A 20,907-nucleotide genomic window follows, 5' to 3' on the forward strand; every position below is an offset into this window, starting at 1 on the left:
CTTTTATTGATTAGTTGATTTTCTTTCATTTCTACTTTTTCATTGTGATCGGAGATTGTTGCTAATAATATTTTACTTGATGGAGCTTACTGTTACTGTACTTTCTTTGACTTAATATGTGATAATTTTTATCAATATTCCATGTGTACTTGAGAAGAAGATACAATTGTTGTTAAGATCTTGTAATTTTATTTCCCGATTTTGTTCTTTCTTGACTGGAAGTTGTGTGTCAGAGTCTTGAGCTAATAAATAGTATTTCTATTTCCTTTATTTCATGAAGTTTCTGCTTTATGTAATAGTTGTGTTTTATTTGACGCATAGTCATAAATGTTATCTTCTTTGTCTTCATTTTGTTTTCTTTGCCTCAGCTTTGTCTGAAACACAGTCTCAGCACCTGCTTTCTAATTTTTCCTGTTTGCCTGGTAAATCTTTGAACCTTTTTAAATAACTGTTCTTTGTGAGTCTTTATTATATACAGTATAGAGTTAGGTTTTGCTTTGATTCCATTTGAAAATATTTTTCTTTTAATAGGCACATTACACTAATTCACATTCCGTTATATTCCTGATGTTTCCTTTCAACTCTCATATTTTATGGGAGTTAATTCTTTTCTCAAAATTAAGATGTTATTTAATATTAAGTTTCTTAAGATATGGAAAGGAACTTAATAATAGTGATAAAAATAGACACATAACTAAAATTAATTTGTTTTATTCTTTCACAGGAATTGAAACCTGACATAGTAACTAAATCTGCTCTTGGTGATGATATCAACTTTGAAAAAATCTGCAAAAAGGTATATCTGCAATAGATTATATTTGTCTTATGAAAAGTTTCTCATCTATATTGCTTACTTTTTTCTTGAAGAGAAAACTTACCAAGAAGTCATGCTATTAGTTTGTAATTACTTTTCCTAACTGAACTCCATTACTGCCACCACAAAAAAAATTTATACTAATTTATACATTTTGTTTTGCTGTAATATCATACCTTCGAGGTCCTTAAAGGTATGTTGAACTTAATATGACATTTCATGTATTATATAAAAATTAGTCTGCTGATCATACTACTTAAAACTAAGATGCTTTATTACTTTTCCAAATATTTTTTATGAATATCTCATTTAATCTGTACATTTACTCTTTGAAAGATGTTTTTTCACCCTCTTTTTACAAATGAGGAAACTGGAACCCAAAAAGAATTAAATTAGGTGATTAAGAACACACCACTGTTAGGTGGCATCATCATTACATTTTTCTACATCTTCCACTCTTTGGATTTTCTACTCCTGCTTCTTCCTTACTAATTCCCTTTTATAATTTGTACCCATGTTGCTCCACTTGAGAACAGATTTTGTATTAATTGATTTTTCTGTATTGCGTTTGTTTTTACTTTCATTGATTTTTGCTCCATTCTACATTCTTTCCATCTTCTTGATTTGTGTTTTTTTCTGGTTTCTTAATGTGGAAGCTTAAATTACTGGTTTTAGACCTTTTCTAATAAAAGCATTTAATGCTATGCATTTATCTGTAAGCAGTACTTTAGCTGCATCTCATAAATTTTGTTATGCTGTATTTTCTTTTCTTAGTTTAAAATGTTTTAAATTTCCTTTGAACCCTCTTTGATTCATGGTTTAATTCGAAATGTGTTGCTTAATTTCCAGACCGTTAGGGGTTTTCCAGTATCTTTTTGCAATTTTTTTTATTTAATTCCTTTGTGATCCATGAACATAAACTTTGTGATTTCTATTCTTTTGAATGTTGTACTATTTGTTATAGTCCAGAGTATAGCATATCTTGGTAAATATTTCATGTGCGCTTGAAGACAACATATATTCTGTTGGGATATCTGTAAATGTTAAGTCAAATTGGTTGATGGTATTCAGATTATCCATATTTTTACTGTTTTTTTTTCTGCCTACTTTATTAAGAGGTGCGTTGGAACCTCCATCTATGAATGTCAGTTTGCCTATTTGATCTTTCAGTTTTGTCACTTTTTGCCATATGCATTTCGAAACATGTATGTTAGATATGTAAACTTTTAGGATTTATGTTCTTGGGGCGCTGATCCTTTATAATTATGTAATGGCCCTCCTTAACCCCGATAATATTTATTGTGCTGAAGTCTATCTTGTCTGAAATTTATATCACTGCTTTAGCTTTCTTTTGGTTAGTGTTTACATTCAATATCTTTCTCCATCATTTTACTTTTAACCTGCCTGTGTCTGTGTACTTAAGGTGATTTTTTAAAAATCAATAGCATATACTTGGATCATGCTTTTTATCCAATCTGATAATCTCTCTTTTAAGTGGTATGTTTAAGCCATTTCTATTCAATGTGATTATTGATGTGGTTGAATTAAAATCTACCAGTTAGCAGTTGTTTTCTATTTGCTTCATATCTTTTTTGCTTTGTTTTTCTTCTTTTTTGGTCTCCTGTGAGTTAATTGAGCATCTTATCTCTTCTATTGACCTATTCATTACATGTACATATTTTATTATTGTTTTTTAGTGTTCACTCTACAGTTCATAATATACACCTTTAATTAACCAAATTCTGCTTTCACATAATTTTATGCTGTTTTATATGCAGTGTAATGATCTAAGAACAGTAAATGCCAATTACTCTATGCCTTCTATTGTGCCATTGTTGTTAAACATTTTACATATGCTATAAGTATATAATAGATTTTTCTATTTTTGCTTTGAATATTTGAACATTCAGTTCAGTTTTGACATAATTAAACATAAAAATAAATCATTTTTATACTTTCACTTATTCAGTTTTGATTGCTCTTTATTTCCTTGTTTAAATCCAAGTTTTCTGCTGGTGTATTTGTTTTTCCTGAAGACTCTTAAAATATCTTGAAGTGTAGATCTGCTGGCAGTAAGTTTCTACAATTTTTTTGGCAAGAAAGTTTTTCGTTTGTCCTTTATTTTAAAAAATATTTTTACTAAGTATAGAATTCTGTGTTGATAGCTCTTGTCTTTCTGCACTTTGTCATCTAGCTTCTTTAATTTTGTAAAAGTCTGCCATAATTCTTATCTTTGGTCCTCTGTATATAATGCCCCATCTCATCCCACTCCAAATTGACTAAAAGATGTTCACTCTGACTGGTTCAGTGTGAATTTGCTATTTGTCCATCTTTTTTGTTTTTTGCTCTTTCTGGTTCTCTAACTCTCCAGATAGGAACCAGAAATTCACAAGTCTCAACATCTGAATTTTAGAAGAAAAGGAACCAGAAATCTAAATTTTGCATTAATTTTTATGATAAACTATAAGACTACCAAATTTTGGGTTATCTAGAGTGTAACCTTGAACTGTGTGTTCCCAGAGGATACATTATCATTCTCTCTGCCTTCAGGGTACTTGAATAGAAAAATTTGACATACACTGACTCTGGATGTCATGTTTTTAATCAATAAAATACTTCAATGAGATCACCATTAAAGGCCCCTTCTCCAAGCTCTTAAGTTTTTCTCTTTTTTCTAAACCTCCATAAAGTTTTGCTTTTGAGAATCACTATTCTCAAAAAGTGGTGGGATAATTCAAATGTAATAAATCAGAGCATACTTTAAAATATACTATGATAATTATATAAAAGTTTCTAATCATAACTACTTGAGTAAAATGAATAAAAGTTTGTGTAATGTTAAGATCTCTCAAATTGTTGGAAATTTTGCTATAACAGATTGGTAGCTAAATACTCATTCAGTCGATGTTTATGTGCAAATCAGCATGCTAGATGATTTAGGGCCATGATTTCCAAAACTTATTTTTCTCAGAACCTTTTGTTACAAATTTTACCCCACACTAAGTGTTGTATATTAAATAAATGAAAACAGCTACTGTGGGGATTGGGGCTGGCAGTTAAGAAGCCAAGTCATCCTTTGGTATCTTAAAAGCATTGCTAAGGACAGTACAAGAAAATATAAGAGATAATCTTAACCACAGAGTTTATTTCTAAAAGAGAATTTATACTTTAACTATAAGGTGTGTGTAAGAAAAAGATTTAAAAACACTCATTCTTATATTACATATTGATTTGTCTTTAGAATTGAATTATGTATTAAATACAACCTATATTCAGTGCTTATAGTTTTCACTAAAGTATGTTAGATACAATCACATTTAATTTTTAATATTCGCAACTCTAGTGGAGGAGTTTTGATTGGGAGAGAGTTACACCCCCATTGTATAAAGTAGGAAACTAGAGCTCATGGAGATTAGTTTGTCCAGATTAACACAATCAGCAAGTTAACTAAACAAGAATGTAAATCCATGTCTTCTGAAGGTTTCATTAACATAGCAGGGTTTTGATCTGGATTTCATTCTTATTCATTCTTCTGCATAATCTGATTTTCATCATTAATTATGACAAATACTGGATTTTCCTATGTTTACTTTTCTTCAGGGTTGCTGTGGAATCCATGTAATGGGCTTACTCTTTTTGAATTTTTAAATATAGTATAACTTCAAAAACTAAATTCTTACCAATGACTTTTATTTGAGGTCCTGATTACATTTAGATTTAGAATTACGTATTGTGAAAGGATGTTTGGAACAGATACTGTGTAGTTTTTACTTTTCTTCCTCTCCATCGTTCCTAAGGAGGAATCATCAGTCCACTGGCATCATTAGTAGTTCATGGCAGTAATTATGTGAGATGTGAGAAATTGTTGAATATTAGAGTTTCAAAGTGTTGAGAATATTGTGAATATTGAGAATATTGAGAATTATGTGAGAAATTGTTGTAATTATGTGAGATGTGAGAAATTGTTGAATATTAGAGTCTCAAAGTGTTGAGAATATTTTTCAGGGAAAATCCGAAGATTAAAAAGTTCTTTGAACTGGATGATGTTAAGGTTTTTTCCCAGCCTTAAGAAAAAAAGCACTCTGATGCTACATTTATGTAGACTCTCACTCATTTCTCTACAATTAATTGATGTTAGTCATATTAAATTTTAAGGCATTTTATGGCTAGAAAAGCTGTCCTTGTCAGAAAAGCAACACCAAAGTTATGAGTGCAGTTTTGCAGTGAGTATTTTTATTCTATATAATTCATTCATAAAGAGAAGAAAGGCTGGGCATGGCGGCTCACCCTGTAGTCCCAGTGCTTTGGGAGGCCAAGACAGGTGGATCACTTGAGCCCCGGAGTTCAAGACTAGCCTGGGCAACTTGGTGAAACCCCATCTCTACAAAAACATCCAAAAAATAAGCTGGTCATGGTGACACACAGCTGTAGTCTCAACTACTCAGGAGGCTACACTGGGAGAACCACATGAGCCTGGAAGGTGGAGGTTGTAGTGAGCTGTGATCATGCCACTGCACTCCAGCATGGGCAAAAGAGTGAGACCCTGTCTCAGAGAAAAAAAAAAAAAAAAAGAAAAATGTTATCCCTAAAATGGTTTTAAATGTGTGCTCAGGTCTTACTGAGACAAAATAATGACACGTTGAACAGAATAGTGCTAATTAAATCAAAATATGGCACAATATATTTGTTTTTATTTTTTGAGATGTCAAAATACAATAATTGGTTTTTTGCCATATATGTCATTAGCATACTGATTTCCTTTCCTTTAGATATATACCCATACCCAGTAATGGAATTGCTGAATCTTATGGTAGTTCTATTTTTCATTTTGTTTTAGAAGCTCCATACTATTCCTCATAATGGTGGTATTAATTTACATTGCCATCCAATAATGTACAGGAGTTCCCTTCTCTCCACATCCTCTCCATCACTTGTTATCTTTAGGCTTTTTTGTAATAGCCATTCTTATGGGTTAGAGGTGATATCTCGTTACGGTTTTAATTTGCATTTCCCTAATGATTAGTGATAGAACATTTTTTATATATCTGTTGGCCATTTGAATGTGTCCTTTTGGGAAATGTCTGTTTAGGTCCTTTGCCTATTTTTAATTGGGTTGTTTACTTGCTAGTGAGTTTCCTTTTGTTTGTTTCTATGTTTTATTTGAGACAGGATCTCGCTCTGTCACCCACACTGGAGTGCAGTGGCAGGATCTCAGCTCACTGCCACCTCTACCTCCCGAGTTCAAGCGATCCTCCCACCTCAGCCTCCCAAGGTGGGAGGTGCCAGCCTAGAGGCTGGTGTGCAAGTTCTGGTGTAGCAAGTGTAGCTGGGACTACAGTCATGCGCCACCATGCCCGGCTAATTTGCTTGTGAGTTTCTTGGGTTCCTTTAATAAGATTGATATTAGACTCTTACCAGATGTATGGTTTGCATATATCTTATGTTTTCATCTAGCAGTTTTACAGTTTCCAGCCTTATGTTTTGGCCTTTAATCCATTTTGAGTTGAGGTTTGTGTATGGTGTGACATAGTGGTCTAATTTTTTTTTCATGTGGATATCCAGTTGTCCCAGTACTGTTTATTGAACAGACTGTCCTTTCCTTATCGTATGTTCTTGGCAGCTTTGATGAAAATCAGTTGGCCATAAATGCGTGGATTTATTTCAGGTGTCTCTATTCTGTTCTTTTGGTCAGTATGATTGGTGTTTCTATGGTCATCAGTTGTAATATTTCCTCTTTCATTTCTCATTTTATTTATTTGAGTCTTCTCATTTTTGTAGTCTAGCTATATAGGTTTATAGTTTTATATCTTCAAAAACCAACTCTTGGTTTTGTTGATCTCCTCTTGTTTTTCTCACGTCTCTCTCTGTTTCTGCTCTAATCTTTATTTTCTTCTGCTCACTTTGGGTTTAGTTTGTTCTTATTTTTCTAATTCTTTGAGGTGTAACTTGAAGTTATTTATTTGAGATCTCTTTTGATGTATGCATTTATTGCTATGAACTTCTCTCTTAGAACTGTTTTTGCTGTGTCCCATAAGTTTTGGTATGTTGTGTTTGCATTATCATTTGTCTCAAGATACTTTTTAATTTTCTCTTCAATTTCTTCTTTGACTCAGTTGTACAGGAGCATGATGTTTAATTTTCATGGATGTGTGAATTTTTCAAAAATTCCTTCTGTTATTGATTTTTAGTTTAATATCATTGTGGTCAGAAAAGATACTTAATATGTTTTCTGTTTTCTTAAATGTGTTAGGCCTAATTTTGTGGCCCAGCATATCATCTGTTTGGGAGAATGTTCCTTGTGTTCTTGAGAAGAAGTATTCTGTTGCTGTTGGATGAAATGTTCTGTAGATGTCTATTAGGTCTATACAGTCTAAGGTATACTATTAACCTGATGTTTCCTTATTGATTTTCTGCCTCGATGACCTGTGCATTGCTGAAAGTGGAGTATTGAAGTCCTCTATTATTATTGTATTACAATCTGTCTCTTCCTTCAGCTCCGTTAACATTTTATTTATATATTTGGGTCCTCTGATACGGGATGCTTATATATTTACAAGTGTTATATCCGTCTGATGAATTGACCCCTTTATCTATATAATGACTCTTGTCTCATTGTACAATTTTTGATTTTGTCTTTTTTAACTGAGTATAGTTACTCCTACTGTCTTTTTATTTCCATTTGCATGGAATATCTTACTTCATTTCTTCGCTTTTAGTCTGTGAGTCCTTACAGATAAAATAAGTCTCTTATAGGCAGCATATGGTTGGGTCTTATTTTTGTTTTTGTTTATTGTTTTTTAAATTCATTCAGCCACTATGTGTTATGATTGGAGAATTTAATCTATTGACATTCAAGGTAATTATTTCTGCATATGGACTTACTACTGCCATTTTGCTAATTGTTTTCTGGCTGTTTTGTAGCTCCTTTGTTCCTTTCTTTCTCTCTTGCTGTGTTTCTCATTAAATGATTTTCCCTAGTGGCTACTTTGATCGTATTTAAAAACTGTATACTTTTATTCCTCCTTCTCCTGCATTTAGGTGTTATAATTTACATGTATATTCTTTGACAAACTGTTGTAGCTAACAATATTTTAATAGTTTTGTCTTCTGATCTTCATATTAAAGATACAAGTGATTTGCGCACCCCCATTTAGAGTATTAGGAGATTCTAAATTTGACTATGTACTTACTTTTAGCAGTGAGTTTTATCATTTATTTTAGTGTTAAAATTAGTGTTCTTTTCTTTCAACTCAAAGAACTCCCTTTATCATTTCTTCTTGTAAGACAGGTCTGGTGGTAATGAGCTCTCTCAGCTTTTGTCTGGGAATGTTTTTATTTCTCTTCTTTTCTGAAAGACAACTTTGCCAAGTACAGTATTCTTCATTGGCATTTTTTTTTCATCAACACTTTGAATATATCATCCCACTCTTTCCTGGCTTATAAGGTAGGCCTTTACTGAGAAATTTGCTGCTAGTCTTATTGGAACTCTCTTACATGTTATTTGCTTCTTTTCTCTTGCTACTTTCAAGATGCTGTCTTTGTCCTTGATTTTTGACAGTTTGATTATGTGTCTAAGTGTAGTCTTCTTTGGATTGAATCTCACTGGAGACCTTTGACCTCCCTGTACCTGAGTATTTATGTCTTTCCTCAAATTTGAAATTTTTTCTGATATTATTTCTTTATGTAAGCATTCTGCCCCTTTGTTTTTCTCTTCCCCTTCACAAACTCCTGTAATTCAAACATTTGTTCTTTTGATGCTGTTCCGTAAATCTCATAAATTTAGTTCATTCCTTTTCATTCTTTTTTCTAATTTCTCTTCTGACTATATATTTTCACATAACCTATTTTCATGTTCACAGATTCTTCTGTTTGATCAGTTCTGCTGTTGGTGTTCTCCATTAAATTTTTATTTCAGTGTATTTTTCACCTCTAGAATTTAAATTTTTCATATATGTAATTTTAGTCATTCTGTTAATTTTCTCATTTTGGTATTTTATTGTTTTCTTTATATTATTAATTTGTTTCTGAATGTATTTTGAAATTCCTTAAGCTTTCTGAAAATAATTATTTGAATATTTGAATTCTTTGTCATTCTGTTCTATATCTTCATTTATTAGGGGTCAGCTACTAGGATATTATCCCGTTATTTTTGTCATGTTGTATCTCTTAGGTTTTTTCTGTCTCTTGTTGCCTTATGTTGATTTTTGCATATTTACAGAAGTAGGGACTTATTCTAGTGTTTGCATACTTGCTTTGTCTGGGAGAACCGTTCTCCAGTCAGTGCATCCAGAGATTTTGGGCAGAGTGTCTGGCGTGATTTGAGGGCAGGCTTGCTGCTGGAATCTTTGGGCATGCCGGCCTGGTGACCAGGTCACCATATGGGCTGGCCTGGCATCTGGGTTCATGTGATAGGGCCTGAAGACTGGATCAATAAGGGCTGGGCTGGAGACACAGTCTACACGGGTGGTCTTGGGGCCTCAGTCCATGGCATTCAGCCTGGCACTGGTGAATGCTGAGATGGACCTGGACCCTGGGTCTGCTGGAGTAGGCCTGGACTCTGGATCCTCTAGAGCCTGGTACCATGGGGGCTGGCTGGGTATCAAGGCCAGCATGGAGCCTAGGTCCACGGTGCTGGTCGAAACTTAATATTGCTGGTGCTGGCATGGTGTCTGGAGCCACTGGGACTGGTCTGGATCCTGGGGCCATGGGGACCAGCCTGGAGCCTCGGTCTGTTGGTGCCAGCCTAGAAGCTGGTGTGCAAGTGCTGGTTTAGAGGCTAGGTCCACAAAAGCTGGCCTGTATCCTACAGCCTCAGGGGCAGGCCCGGGACCTGTGTAGACAGGAACGGTCCTGCACCCTGGGTCTGTGTTGGCTGGTCCAGTGGGAGTTTTCTGGGACAGACCTGGACCCTGGGTCTGCTGGAGAATGGAGCATCAGAGGCCATCCTGGAGCGTGGGGCCTTGGGGACTCAGCCTGGCACTGGGCAGGTTTGGAGCCTGTCTCTGCACGTGCCTGCCTGGTGTTTGTGTCCAAGGGTGCCAACCTGGTCATGGGGCAGGTCTGAAACCTGGGGCCACAGGGACAGACTTAGTGCTGCATAGGCCTGTATCCTCAGTCACAGGGCCTGGCCTGGTGCTTGGGTGGGCTTGAAGCCTAGAGTTGTAAGAACCACTTCGGTACTGGGGTCGGTATATATCCTGAAGCCACTGAGGCAGACCTGGACCCTGGGGTTTGTAGGATCCTGCCTGGTGCCAAGACAGGCTTGGAGGCTTAGTCTGAATGTACCAGCCTGGAGCCTGGGACCTGACAGGTCTGACAGGGGCTGACCTAAATGCTGAGACCACAAGTGCTGACCTGATACTGGGCTGCCCTGAAGCCTAGGGCTGGCCCGAAGCCTGGGGCCATGGGGACCATCCTCAGCTTAGGGCAGTTCAGAACCTGGGGCCACTGATGTTGGCCTGTCTTGGGACAACCGAGAGACACAATTTGCTGTGTAGGCCTGGAGCCTGGGACTGCGGCTTTCAACCTAGCACTGGGGTGGGCCTGGAGTCTCAGTCCTTGGTTATCAGCCTGGAGTCGGGGCCTGTGACGACCTTCTTGGTGCTGGTTTTACTGGAGTAGGTTGTGTTTTGGGTTCCCAGGCAAAGTATAGTGCTCACCTCTCCCTCCCATCACCACATGGAAAGTATTTCTCTCCATGGTTTACTGCCTGGGGTTGGGGAAGGGGTAACTTGAGTAGTATAAAACTGTCCTTCCTACTCTCTTCAATGTGTTTTTGTTGTTGTTGTTGTTTTTCTTTTTTTCTTATTTCTGTGCTATACCTAGGTGCTGTAATCTCTCATCTGGTTTCATTAGCTCTTATAAAGGTATTTTTTTGTGTGTAGATAGTCATTCAAATTGATGTTTCTGTGCAGGTATGAGCCCTAGAGAGTCCTGTTCTGCCATCTTGCTGACATCTATCCCTATGAACATTGTTACACATTTCTTTTAGGGCACATACCTGAAAGTGGAGTTACTTGGTTATGGAATATGGCATATTTCAGAAACTAGGACCAAAAATAAGATATTATAATAAAATATGTTCCTTTCACCTTTATTTTCTTATTGCTTATGAAATAACATGAGTTTTGGGAGCTCTGGCTAGGAACCAAGATAAAGACCAAATATATATTTCTTATTCTATAATAGTATCACACATATGTTCAATTTAGGAGATATGCTGGTTTTCCAAAGTAGATGCACTAATGTATACTCCCACCTTCAGTATATGAGAGTTCTAGTTAAAGTTGTATTGCTAGTCTTTTTCATTTTAGACATCCTAGTGCATGTATAATACCTAAATTTAATTTGCATTTTTCCATTGACATGTCATCATTTTGTTTGGTCATTTGCATATCCACTTTTATGTAGCGCCTGGTTTTATCTTTTTTTAAATATTTAATTGGTTTGTTTTCTTAATGATTTATACGAGTTCTTTAGATATTTTGGAGTGAGCTCTTTGTCAGGTTGGAAATAGCTGCCTTTATTATTTGGCTTCCTTTTACTTTGTTAATAGTGTCTTTGATGGATACAATTTCCTCATTTTAATTAGTCTCTTCCATTATGATAATATTTTCTCTTTCTTTTCCCCCCTTTTCATGTTTTCTGCCTACTTTTATTTGGTATTTTCTTACTATATGTTATATCTGTGATCTTTTAAGTTCTTTTTGAAACTGGGAGGTGGAAAATAAACATAAAGATGTGATATTTTAAAGCTCACAGGAAGTATTCCATTCTTCAGATGAGTAGAAGGATAGATTCATGCATAGTTCTTGGTAAGTTTTCCGAGTAGGGTGACCACAAATAGTTAAAATGACTGTCCTGTGTATGTGTAGCTCTTTGTAGTATGTAGATGAGCATGGTCCTGAAAGGATTACCTTACCTATTTCTTGTCTATCTGCTATTCTTGCAAGCAAGTCAAGTTGATGAAAGTGGTTCATGTTCTGCAGTAATGGCAAGGATAATTCCCATAATCTCTCAAGGGAAAATATTCTGGGCCAAGTTTGTCTTTGGAATTTTTGCTTTCTATATGTCATCAATCTTTTTCCATTTTTCTTTTAGAAGCTAGTGCCATAGTGGAACATCCCATCCTGATCTGTTCAGCTTGTTCTATGCTTCTTTTCTGGCACTCAACTCCATCCTCCCCTTTAACCTTCCCTTCCCACTAACTCTGCCACCAGTACCAAACTGTAAGATCCAAAGACCCATAAAATAGTAATAAGTATAAGCACTGTTTGATTCAGTTGTATCACATCACTACTGAAAATTTTTTTAAATTAATTTCTACACTTTTGATTTTCTCCAGCATTCATTTCCTTCTGTCATATTATTAACTCCCTATGGCTTTCCAGTGTTAAAAGGGCAAATTAGAGGAAGGTTCATTTTTTGGCCTCTGCTTGCCTAGAATTCGTTATAAGTACATGGAGTTCTACATAGTTTTCCTTTTTGTTCTTGTTGTTTTGTCCTATTTTTATGTGTTCGTTCTTCCTTAGTTGACCATAGGACATATACATATGGTGCTCTGGGACCAAATACATTTAGAAATTGATCCACTGCTGGAAATAGGAACCAAGGAAGGCTGTAATTGGTATTTAATGTAAGTTTTAATTGAAGATTAACATCACTGTCACTTAAAAGCAGACCCAGTGGCTTAGGGGAAATAGAGCAGTGATTATGTCCTCTCACTTTTCATGCAGAAAAGAAATAATAGCTGCAGATACCCCTACTACAAAGCTATTACTTCCTCCAGTTGATTGATAAATGATTAGCTTGAATGATTAAATGACTGGCTTTATCACTTACACTTATGTTCCTTCCCTCACAGTAATGTTCACATATAACATTCTGTATGTATGTATGTGTGTGTATCAAATTAAATTTCCCATAAAATTTTATTTAATTTTCACAAAAAAACTGTATTTATATATGACCAGTTTTCAGTGTTTTTATTAAATGTCTTCAAAGACAGGAACATACAGTAGACAGAATATTGGAGAGTATTTTTCCAAAGAATTCTTTTTCCTTCCTATGGAAAAGATTTCATTTGTCTATTTTCAGCATTTATTTTAAAAATCTTAGTTGAGTTTATATTTGATAATATAATTGAGACTTTTTTCATCACTACCTAAATATCCATGTTTAGTTTAGCCCCAATTCTCGTGATACAGCCAAATGGACTGTTTGCTGTTATTTTGCTAAATGTTTTTGATAAGTACAAATATGAATATATGGATTTATGTCATCAGATAAAATCTATAATTGAAATTAAGTCCATCTGGTATTCAAAGTACTGCTACTAGCATTCTACCTCCACCAGTTTATTTATAGTCACTTTATTTTAGGTAGCATTTCAAAGAAGAGATCTTTTTCATTTTTGGGTTATTTACATTCTGAGATACATCCAAATGCTTTTCTGTTTACAATAAATACCCATATACCCAAATAAAAATTTTCCATTAAAAGGTAAGGTGTTTTCCCTTTTTTATTTAATTTATTTGAAATGGAAGAAACTGGAGGTACATGAAAACCACAGTTTCCAGAGAATTTTCCATGGCAAACATTATGTCAGCTTTAAATAAGGAAAGCTGTGGTTTCCTTCATACCTCCCGATATTGGGAAGACTTTTTCATGCAGGTGTAAAAACTGTTTGTTCATTGAGATTACTTAGTAGCCTTTTAAGCTTCAAAATAAATTTATTTAAGATGCATCAGTGTATTTTTATTCCCTCTATAAATCTCCATTTTCTATCTCACCTATGAAGCCTATCACATTCTGCCTTGTATTAGTTATTTGTGCATTTGTCTTAGCCTTTTAAATTAGAGCAACATTGTGAGCTTCAAAAGTTGATCTGTGTGTCCTCGTGTGTAAGACAGTGTCTTCACATAATAATAAGAGTTCAGTAAATATAAAGAGGGAAGAAGTTAAGTGAGGAAGGAAGATGGGCAAGAGAGAAATGAGGAGGGAAAGAGTCTGTTCTACTCATTCTTGTGAGTTTCTGCACTAACTCAGTGCAGTAAGCAAGGTGCAAATATTATCTCAGTGCAGCAGAGACCCAAAACACTGCCAAGGGAATAAACCTGAGCCCATCTGCTTCACCAGCTTTCTTTTTTAATGCTTATATTTCATTTATTTTCAAAAACACATGAAGGGAGCTTTACGCAATTTATAGTGTAAAAAACATCTGGAGTTGGGTCATGAAATGTGAAAGTTATCTCAGAGTTGAAAACTTGTTGAGAATACTAGACCGAATTCAGAAAACAGATTTTGAGTTCTAGCTTGTTCCTAATTGGCTAGGTAATCTTGAAATCAAGCCTAGAAGGTTAGTCTAATTGATTGATAAAATCTTTGGTCCATTTCCCCTTTAGATCTTGTTGAAATTTGAATTTTAAAAGTTAAATGTAGGATTTTCTAAGAATAAAATTCTTAAGAATAAAATTAAAGATTTAAAATGAAAATTAGGAATAAAATTAAAAGCTAAAAATATTAAATTTGACTTTCTCTTAGAAAGAATAAAAATCCTTAAATAATTGCTATGGTTTAGTAAATTGGTATGTCAAAGACTCTTTAAAACAAACATTTCAAATACAAGTGTAATATTTGTATTGGTCTTTTAAGAATGGAAAACTAAATTTAGTATTTATGAAACATATAACTAATGTGTATGTTAATTAGTTTTTCATTTGCACAGTTTTTTCCCGTTAGAACATTTTTTCTACTCCCGTAATTGCAAGCAACTGAGATTTGCAAATTACTAACATGTCATCAAGACGAAATACAAATTAGTTAAAAATAGCTGGCAGCTAAATATAAGGAATAGTGAAGGACCAGATATATACTAAGGAGATATATGTCTCTCCTACAATACGTTCTGATGTTTAGGAATGCCTTGATTAAATAATTTTTAATTCAATGAAAGCCTCAATTCTAATTATTATGATTTCTTATAGTGTTATAATACCAGTATTCTAATTAGTACTTGAACATAACTTGTGCCTTTTCCTTTGAGGCTGACAATTCAGATACACTTCTAGGAAGTAATTGGTAATATCCTCATTATCAGTTGTGAACTCACCCTCTGCAAAGATTCTTGTTTAGCAAAAGTTAGAGGTTTAAATTTCTAGGAGTTTTTGCATTTCAACTAGTGTTGCCTTCTCCCTAGCTTTGTGACTTTTGTCAGGTTACTTACCACCTCTGACTCTTGTTGCTTCTCATTTCTGTAATAAAGAGATCTTCCAGATCAAAAGTCCTGATGTTGCATTTTAGTCCCTCTTCAAAGTTGTTATGGCATCACATAAAAATGACAAAGCTCATCCTCCCAGTGTTTACATTTATTTTGCCCCAAAACTTCACTGTGTCAAGCACTCACTATGTCTGTATTGTAATTTTTGAATATATTTTGTTAAGTATTCTTAACTCTAACATTTTTCATATTTCAATATAACAAGTAGTTCATTCTCTAAGATGTTTGGCTATGGTATTGGGTAGGCAACTTTATCAAAATTTCATTTATAAAAATTAGAAGCACTGAGTACATTTTCAAATGTATATACACCATAAAATTACGGTACGAAGTAGATACAGCACATACTTCAAAGACATTTTTGTTAAAAAATTCAACTCAGAAGTATGAAAGTTTGACTCATGAAAATTTTAAATTTCTCACCCAGAAAATTTTCCAAAAAAAGATTTTAAAAAATACTAACATTGCAAATACGTGTGAAAGGACACAGCTAATTTTCTAAATCTATGAAGATTACTTATGATGAACAAACCAGCAGAAAAAGAACAAAGCAAGATTTATGGACAGATGTTTATAGAAAGGGACGTACAAGTGGTTTAGTAACATAATGAATAAAAAATAACATTTTAATGACTTACTGTTTTTAGTTCAGGATTACAAAGAACAAAAAGTCTGCTAACATTCTGCATGGGAAAACTGCCTAGAAAAACATACTTTAATATATTGCTAATGGAAGTCAAATTTGGTAAATCTCACTTGTATGTGGAATCTAAAAATGTCAAACTCATAGAAATAGAGAGTAGAATGGTCGTTACCAGAGGCTGGGGGCAGGAGTAGTACAAACTGGAAAAGGGAGAATCGGTCAACAGATAGAAAGTTACAGTTAGAAAGAAGGACCAAGTTCTGGTGCTCTGTAGCACAGCAAGGTGACTACAGTTAACAGTATATTTCAAAATAGCCAAAAGAGAGGATTTAAAATGTTCCCATCACAAAGAAATGATAAATGTTTAAAGTGGTAGATATGCTAATTACTCTGATTTGATGATTCTACAATGTATGCATGTGTCAATATCACTTTGTACTCTATAAGTATCTAAAATTATTGTCAAAATAAAACAGAAAACACATCTTAGAGTTTTATAACAATATTTATATATTTATAACATTTTATCAGCTGATAGCATTAACTGTTATTCAGAAACACAAATTGCATATAATTATAGAACCTAAAGCTGTAGTATACATAATTCTACATAACTACTCATTTTATATACCTACATACCCTGTAGACCCAAACTTTTATGTTCTCCTTTGACTCACTGCTGCTACATATGGCTGCAGAGCTCCAGTTTGACAACTACAATGTGAGTGACTCTCCGGGGATTATGCAACACGGTGGCCCTTTTCGTATCAGTCTCATTTTGTATAAACTTGATATTCTTCCACAAATAAGTGCTCCACAAAGATTGCAACATAAAAACACAGTTATAGAAGAAGACATTAGAAAAAAAATAATTAAAAAAATCTTCATTCATGAGATTCGTACATAATTATAGAATTGTAAATCTTTTTCTAGAGCCTTTCAGAAAAAAATGAAATTCACTGAAATCAGATTACTAAATCAGGGTTAGTCTGGGATATCTTCCAGGGCAGAGAAACAGCTTTGCTAAATAAAATTAATGATAAAATGATTCTTAACAAAATAGCATTTACCCCGGAGTCCACACTAGACATGCAAGTATTACCACTGCTCTTCTAAAACTTGTTATAACTAAGATGGGAAGATATAGCTAACTCTGGAAAGAAATACCCAGTTCAGCAAGATTTTAGCAAGTTGTCAAAACAGGGATTTGGAAACAGCAGTAGATGTGTTTTTCAACAATTGTTTGAATACATTTTAATCAAAATCTGGTTAGGATTCCCAGAATTTCTTATGTCTGTTTTATATCTGTTCATATATTGGGAATTACCTTTGAAGTGGATTTTTAGAAACTATAAGAGGTAAACATGCTGAAAGAAGCAGTAAAAGGTAAAAAGCTGCTCCTGGAATATCTTCTTTTTTCCTGTAACCTGAAGGGCAGTTTCCTGGGGAATATATTTCTCAGGATTAGTCATTTTTGTTGTCATTGTTTTTACATACCAACCTTCTGTAATTAATCCTGAGGATTAAAATATACTGCTTCTTCATTGAATACCAAATTGTTTCTACCAAGCCAGAATCTCAAATTGTGTTACCAATCTGGAAGCACACTTACTGCTATAATCTGTTGCTTTAATTTGGCAACAGAAGTCTGTCATGGTAGTATTTTTATTTTAAATTTTTAAACATCACGGGCCTACTACACAGTTTTTTCTTTCTTCCTGATTTTTTAGTTCTGCCCCACCAAGGATTCTACTTGCATGTAATTTAGAGCAGGCATCACGCTTTTTCTGTAAAGGACCTGAAATGAATGCCTTTGTAAGACACACAGCTTCTGTCACAACTACTTCGCTTTACCATTGTGTCATGAGTGCAGACATAGGCAGTATATAAATGAATGACTTTGGCTTTGTTCCATAAAACTTTGTTAAATAAAAGAAAGTTCCAGCGGCAGGCTGGAACAGCCCCCATGGGCCAGTTTGCCAATTCCTGGTTTTGAAAATCAAATACTTCTACAAGAATTTTTTTATAAAAATGGCAGTACTCTATTATTCCTTTCCTGCTTCAATTGCAGTTAGTTCGCATAGAGTTTACCCCTACAGTAAGATGTTTATGTACTGTATTAGCTTTTTTATTTTAAGCACTAGCTATTAACTTTATGTTGTGGTAGGTAAGAATTTAGATCTCTTTTCTCCTTCAGGCTCTAAGTCATATATCCCCTCCATCCTCCTCATATACTTATCTCCTGATATCCCCCGTTCATCCTCCTTATATACTTGAATCAGATTAGATGAACATTTATTGATTATGTTATTGTGACTGTGAGTCATGTACTGAGTTATTACTACTTTTCTGCATAATATTTCTGTTTCCTACAGTTTGTGATAGGTTTATTTTGTTAGTTTTCTGTCTTATCTGTAGTGTAACACCAAACTCTCCATCTGCTATTGATATGTCCTCTCCAGATATTCAGCACACCAAGTATCCCAAACCTAAGTCTCCTGTCACCATCATCCTGGGAAGTTCCTTCTGCCTGAGTCTTCTGTTTCTTGTCTCCTATGCCATTCTTATTATTTGTATCCTTCCTCATTTTAGGGGAGCCAGTAGCTTCTTGGACAGAAATGTACAAGGGATGTAAATTTTTTTGAATAAACTGCATGTGTGGAAGTATTTTTCTTCTTCCCTAGGTTGGAAATTCTTTTCCTTCATAATTTTAGAAGCATTAGCTGCTCTATAGTTTGACTTCCAGAATTAAAGTCTGAAACCATTGTGATCTGTGTGTCTTTTCTTTTTAGTTTATTATTTGGTGACTTGTTTTATTATCTGAAATCTTGTAGGTCCCAATATACTAATGTGACTATTTTCATATATTGTTTTCAGTCTTCTTAGCCTGAAAAATCATGTTTTTTATTGGGGTTTCTATATTCTAGCTTTTAATACTCAAGCAAGCATGTTTGACCTATGCCTTCAGCAGCTCAGCTTGTCACTAAGTGACTCAGGATACTAGCAATAACCTTCCTTCCTAAATTATCTTTTTTCTATCTTTCCTCTATTGTATCAGGAAACTCAGCAGCAGGTTGAAGAAACAGGTTCACTTTGCGCTGTACTTAAATGAATGGTCCATGAGTAGACGACATTTCTTGGAAAAGGTTGAACAGAAGCTGTGTCTAATAGTCAGAATAGATGCGTATCAGTTTCCTAAGGCTGCCATAACAAAGTATCACAAATTGAGTGGTTTAAAACTATGTAAATTGGCCGGGCGCGGTGACTCACACCTGTAATCCCAGCACTTTGGGAGGCCGAGGCAGGTGGATCACAAGGTCAGGAGTTCGACACCAGCCTGGCCAACGTGGTGAAACCCCATCTCTACTAAAAATACAAAAATCAGCTGAGCGTGGTGGCGGGTGCCTGTAGTCCCAGCTACTCGGGAGGCTGAGACAGGAGAATCGCTTGAACCCGGGAGGCGGAGGTTGCAGTAAGCCAAGATCACGCTACTGCAACTCCAGCCTGGGTGACAGAGTGAGACTCCCAACAACAACAACAAAAAAGTAAATTTATTTTCTCACAGTTGAGGAGGGTGAAAGCTTGAAATTAAGGTGTCAGTGAGGCCACACTTTCTCTGGAAGCTCCAGAGGGGAAACTTTCCTGTGTCTTTCAGCTACTGGTGGCTGATGCCAGGATAACTCCAATCTTTGCCCTTAGTGTTCACGTAGTCTTTACTGTGTCTCTCTGTGCCCCTATATCAAAATATTCTTCTCCTTATAAGGAAACCAGTATTACTGGGCTTAAGACCACCCTGATCCACTGTGATTCCACATAATTTAATCTGCAAAGACTTTGTTTCCAAATAAGTTCACATTCTGAGTTTCCAGGTGGATGTGAATTTTGAGGGGACGCGATTCAACCTAGTACACAAGGTAATTAAATAGCAGATGGTCCTGGCACAGGATTTGCACCAGGTGTAATTTAAATAAATTATTCTTTGAGTGACATTACTCAGATAAATCCTACAAACAGAATAGCTTGCATACTGCCATCATCTTGTTTTTATTTTGGTATTCGTACATTTATAATACTGGGTTGGAAATGTCTTATATTTGACTGTTCACAATGAAGGGTAAATTTAGGATAAAGACATTTGAAACTGGTTGTTTTACTTTCACACACTAGTGAAATTTATTCACTTGCTTTATTAAATGTGTATTGGGTGCCTACTATTATTACCAGTCACTATTCTAGGCACTGAATCTACAGCAATGAGGCAAACAAAGTCTCTGCTTTGCAGATATGAAAACATCTACACTGCCATGCAGTGGTAAGTGATGTGAAGTAAATAGTGATGGGAAGTGTTGTGCTAGTTGAGATGACATTTAAGCAGAGACCTGAATACAGTGAGATGATCAGCCGTGTATATATTTGGGAGTAGAGTATTCCAGGTAAAGAAGAGATTGCAATGTTATGGGCTAAGCATCAGAAAGCAATAAAGCTTAAAGAAGAACAGATATGGAAATAGCATGATTTGATTACATTTTTAAAAATCACCGTGGCTGTTGTGTGGAAAATTGACTGTTGAGAGAGCAAGTTGCAAAGGAGAGTGACCAGGCATAAGTTTAATTATGTTGGTCCAGGTGAGAGGTGTTGGTGATTTAGTCAAAGGTAGTAAGAATAGAAATGGTGAGAAGCGACTGGTTCTGGATATATTTTACATTTGGAACCACGGGGTGTATTGTGAGTTTTGAGGGAAAGACAAATAGTGGGAAAGAATCCTTAGAGTTTTAGGCCTGAGCAACCAGAACAATGGAAATTACATACAATAAAATGGAAAAGCTACAGGAGAAGCAGATTTGTGAGGAAAAATCAAAGAATTCTGTTTTGACAATGTCAAATAGTTGTCAAGTTAGGTGGTTTGATGTATCAGCTTAGAGCTCCGATTGGAGCTGGAGGTCGAAATTTAGATGTTGTCAGCCTTCATACGGCATTTCAAGTCATTAGCCGGCATTATGATTTTTCCAAATTTATAAATATATTCAATATTGTATATAATGTTCCCATTCAGTCTAGGCCCTGAGAACGTGTCAGTGATAGTAGACATTTAAAATAGAAATATAGAGCGTTAGATAATTTCTAGGTCTCTGTTAAATGGGACTTCAAGTATTACAGTAGTCTCACCCAGTT

At 35.0% G+C, this 20,907-nt stretch overlaps 1 protein-coding gene across 1 annotated transcript in view; it reads left to right on the forward strand.

Moving 5' to 3' along the window:
• Window positions 1-20,907, forward strand: part of SRFBP1 (serum response factor binding protein 1) — a 72,401-nt gene that overhangs the window by 32,116 nt on the left and 19,378 nt on the right. Inside the window, exon 4 of the mRNA XM_003826702.5 lies at window positions 725-796. Coding sequence (XP_003826750.1) covers window positions 725-796 — 72 coding nt within the window. The remainder of the gene's footprint in view (window positions 1-724; window positions 797-20,907) is intronic.

This window comes from Pan paniscus, chromosome 4 (genome assembly GCF_029289425.2).
Source record: "Pan paniscus chromosome 4, NHGRI_mPanPan1-v2.0_pri, whole genome shotgun sequence".
Taxonomy (NCBI): Eukaryota; Metazoa; Chordata; class Mammalia; order Primates; family Hominidae; genus Pan; species Pan paniscus.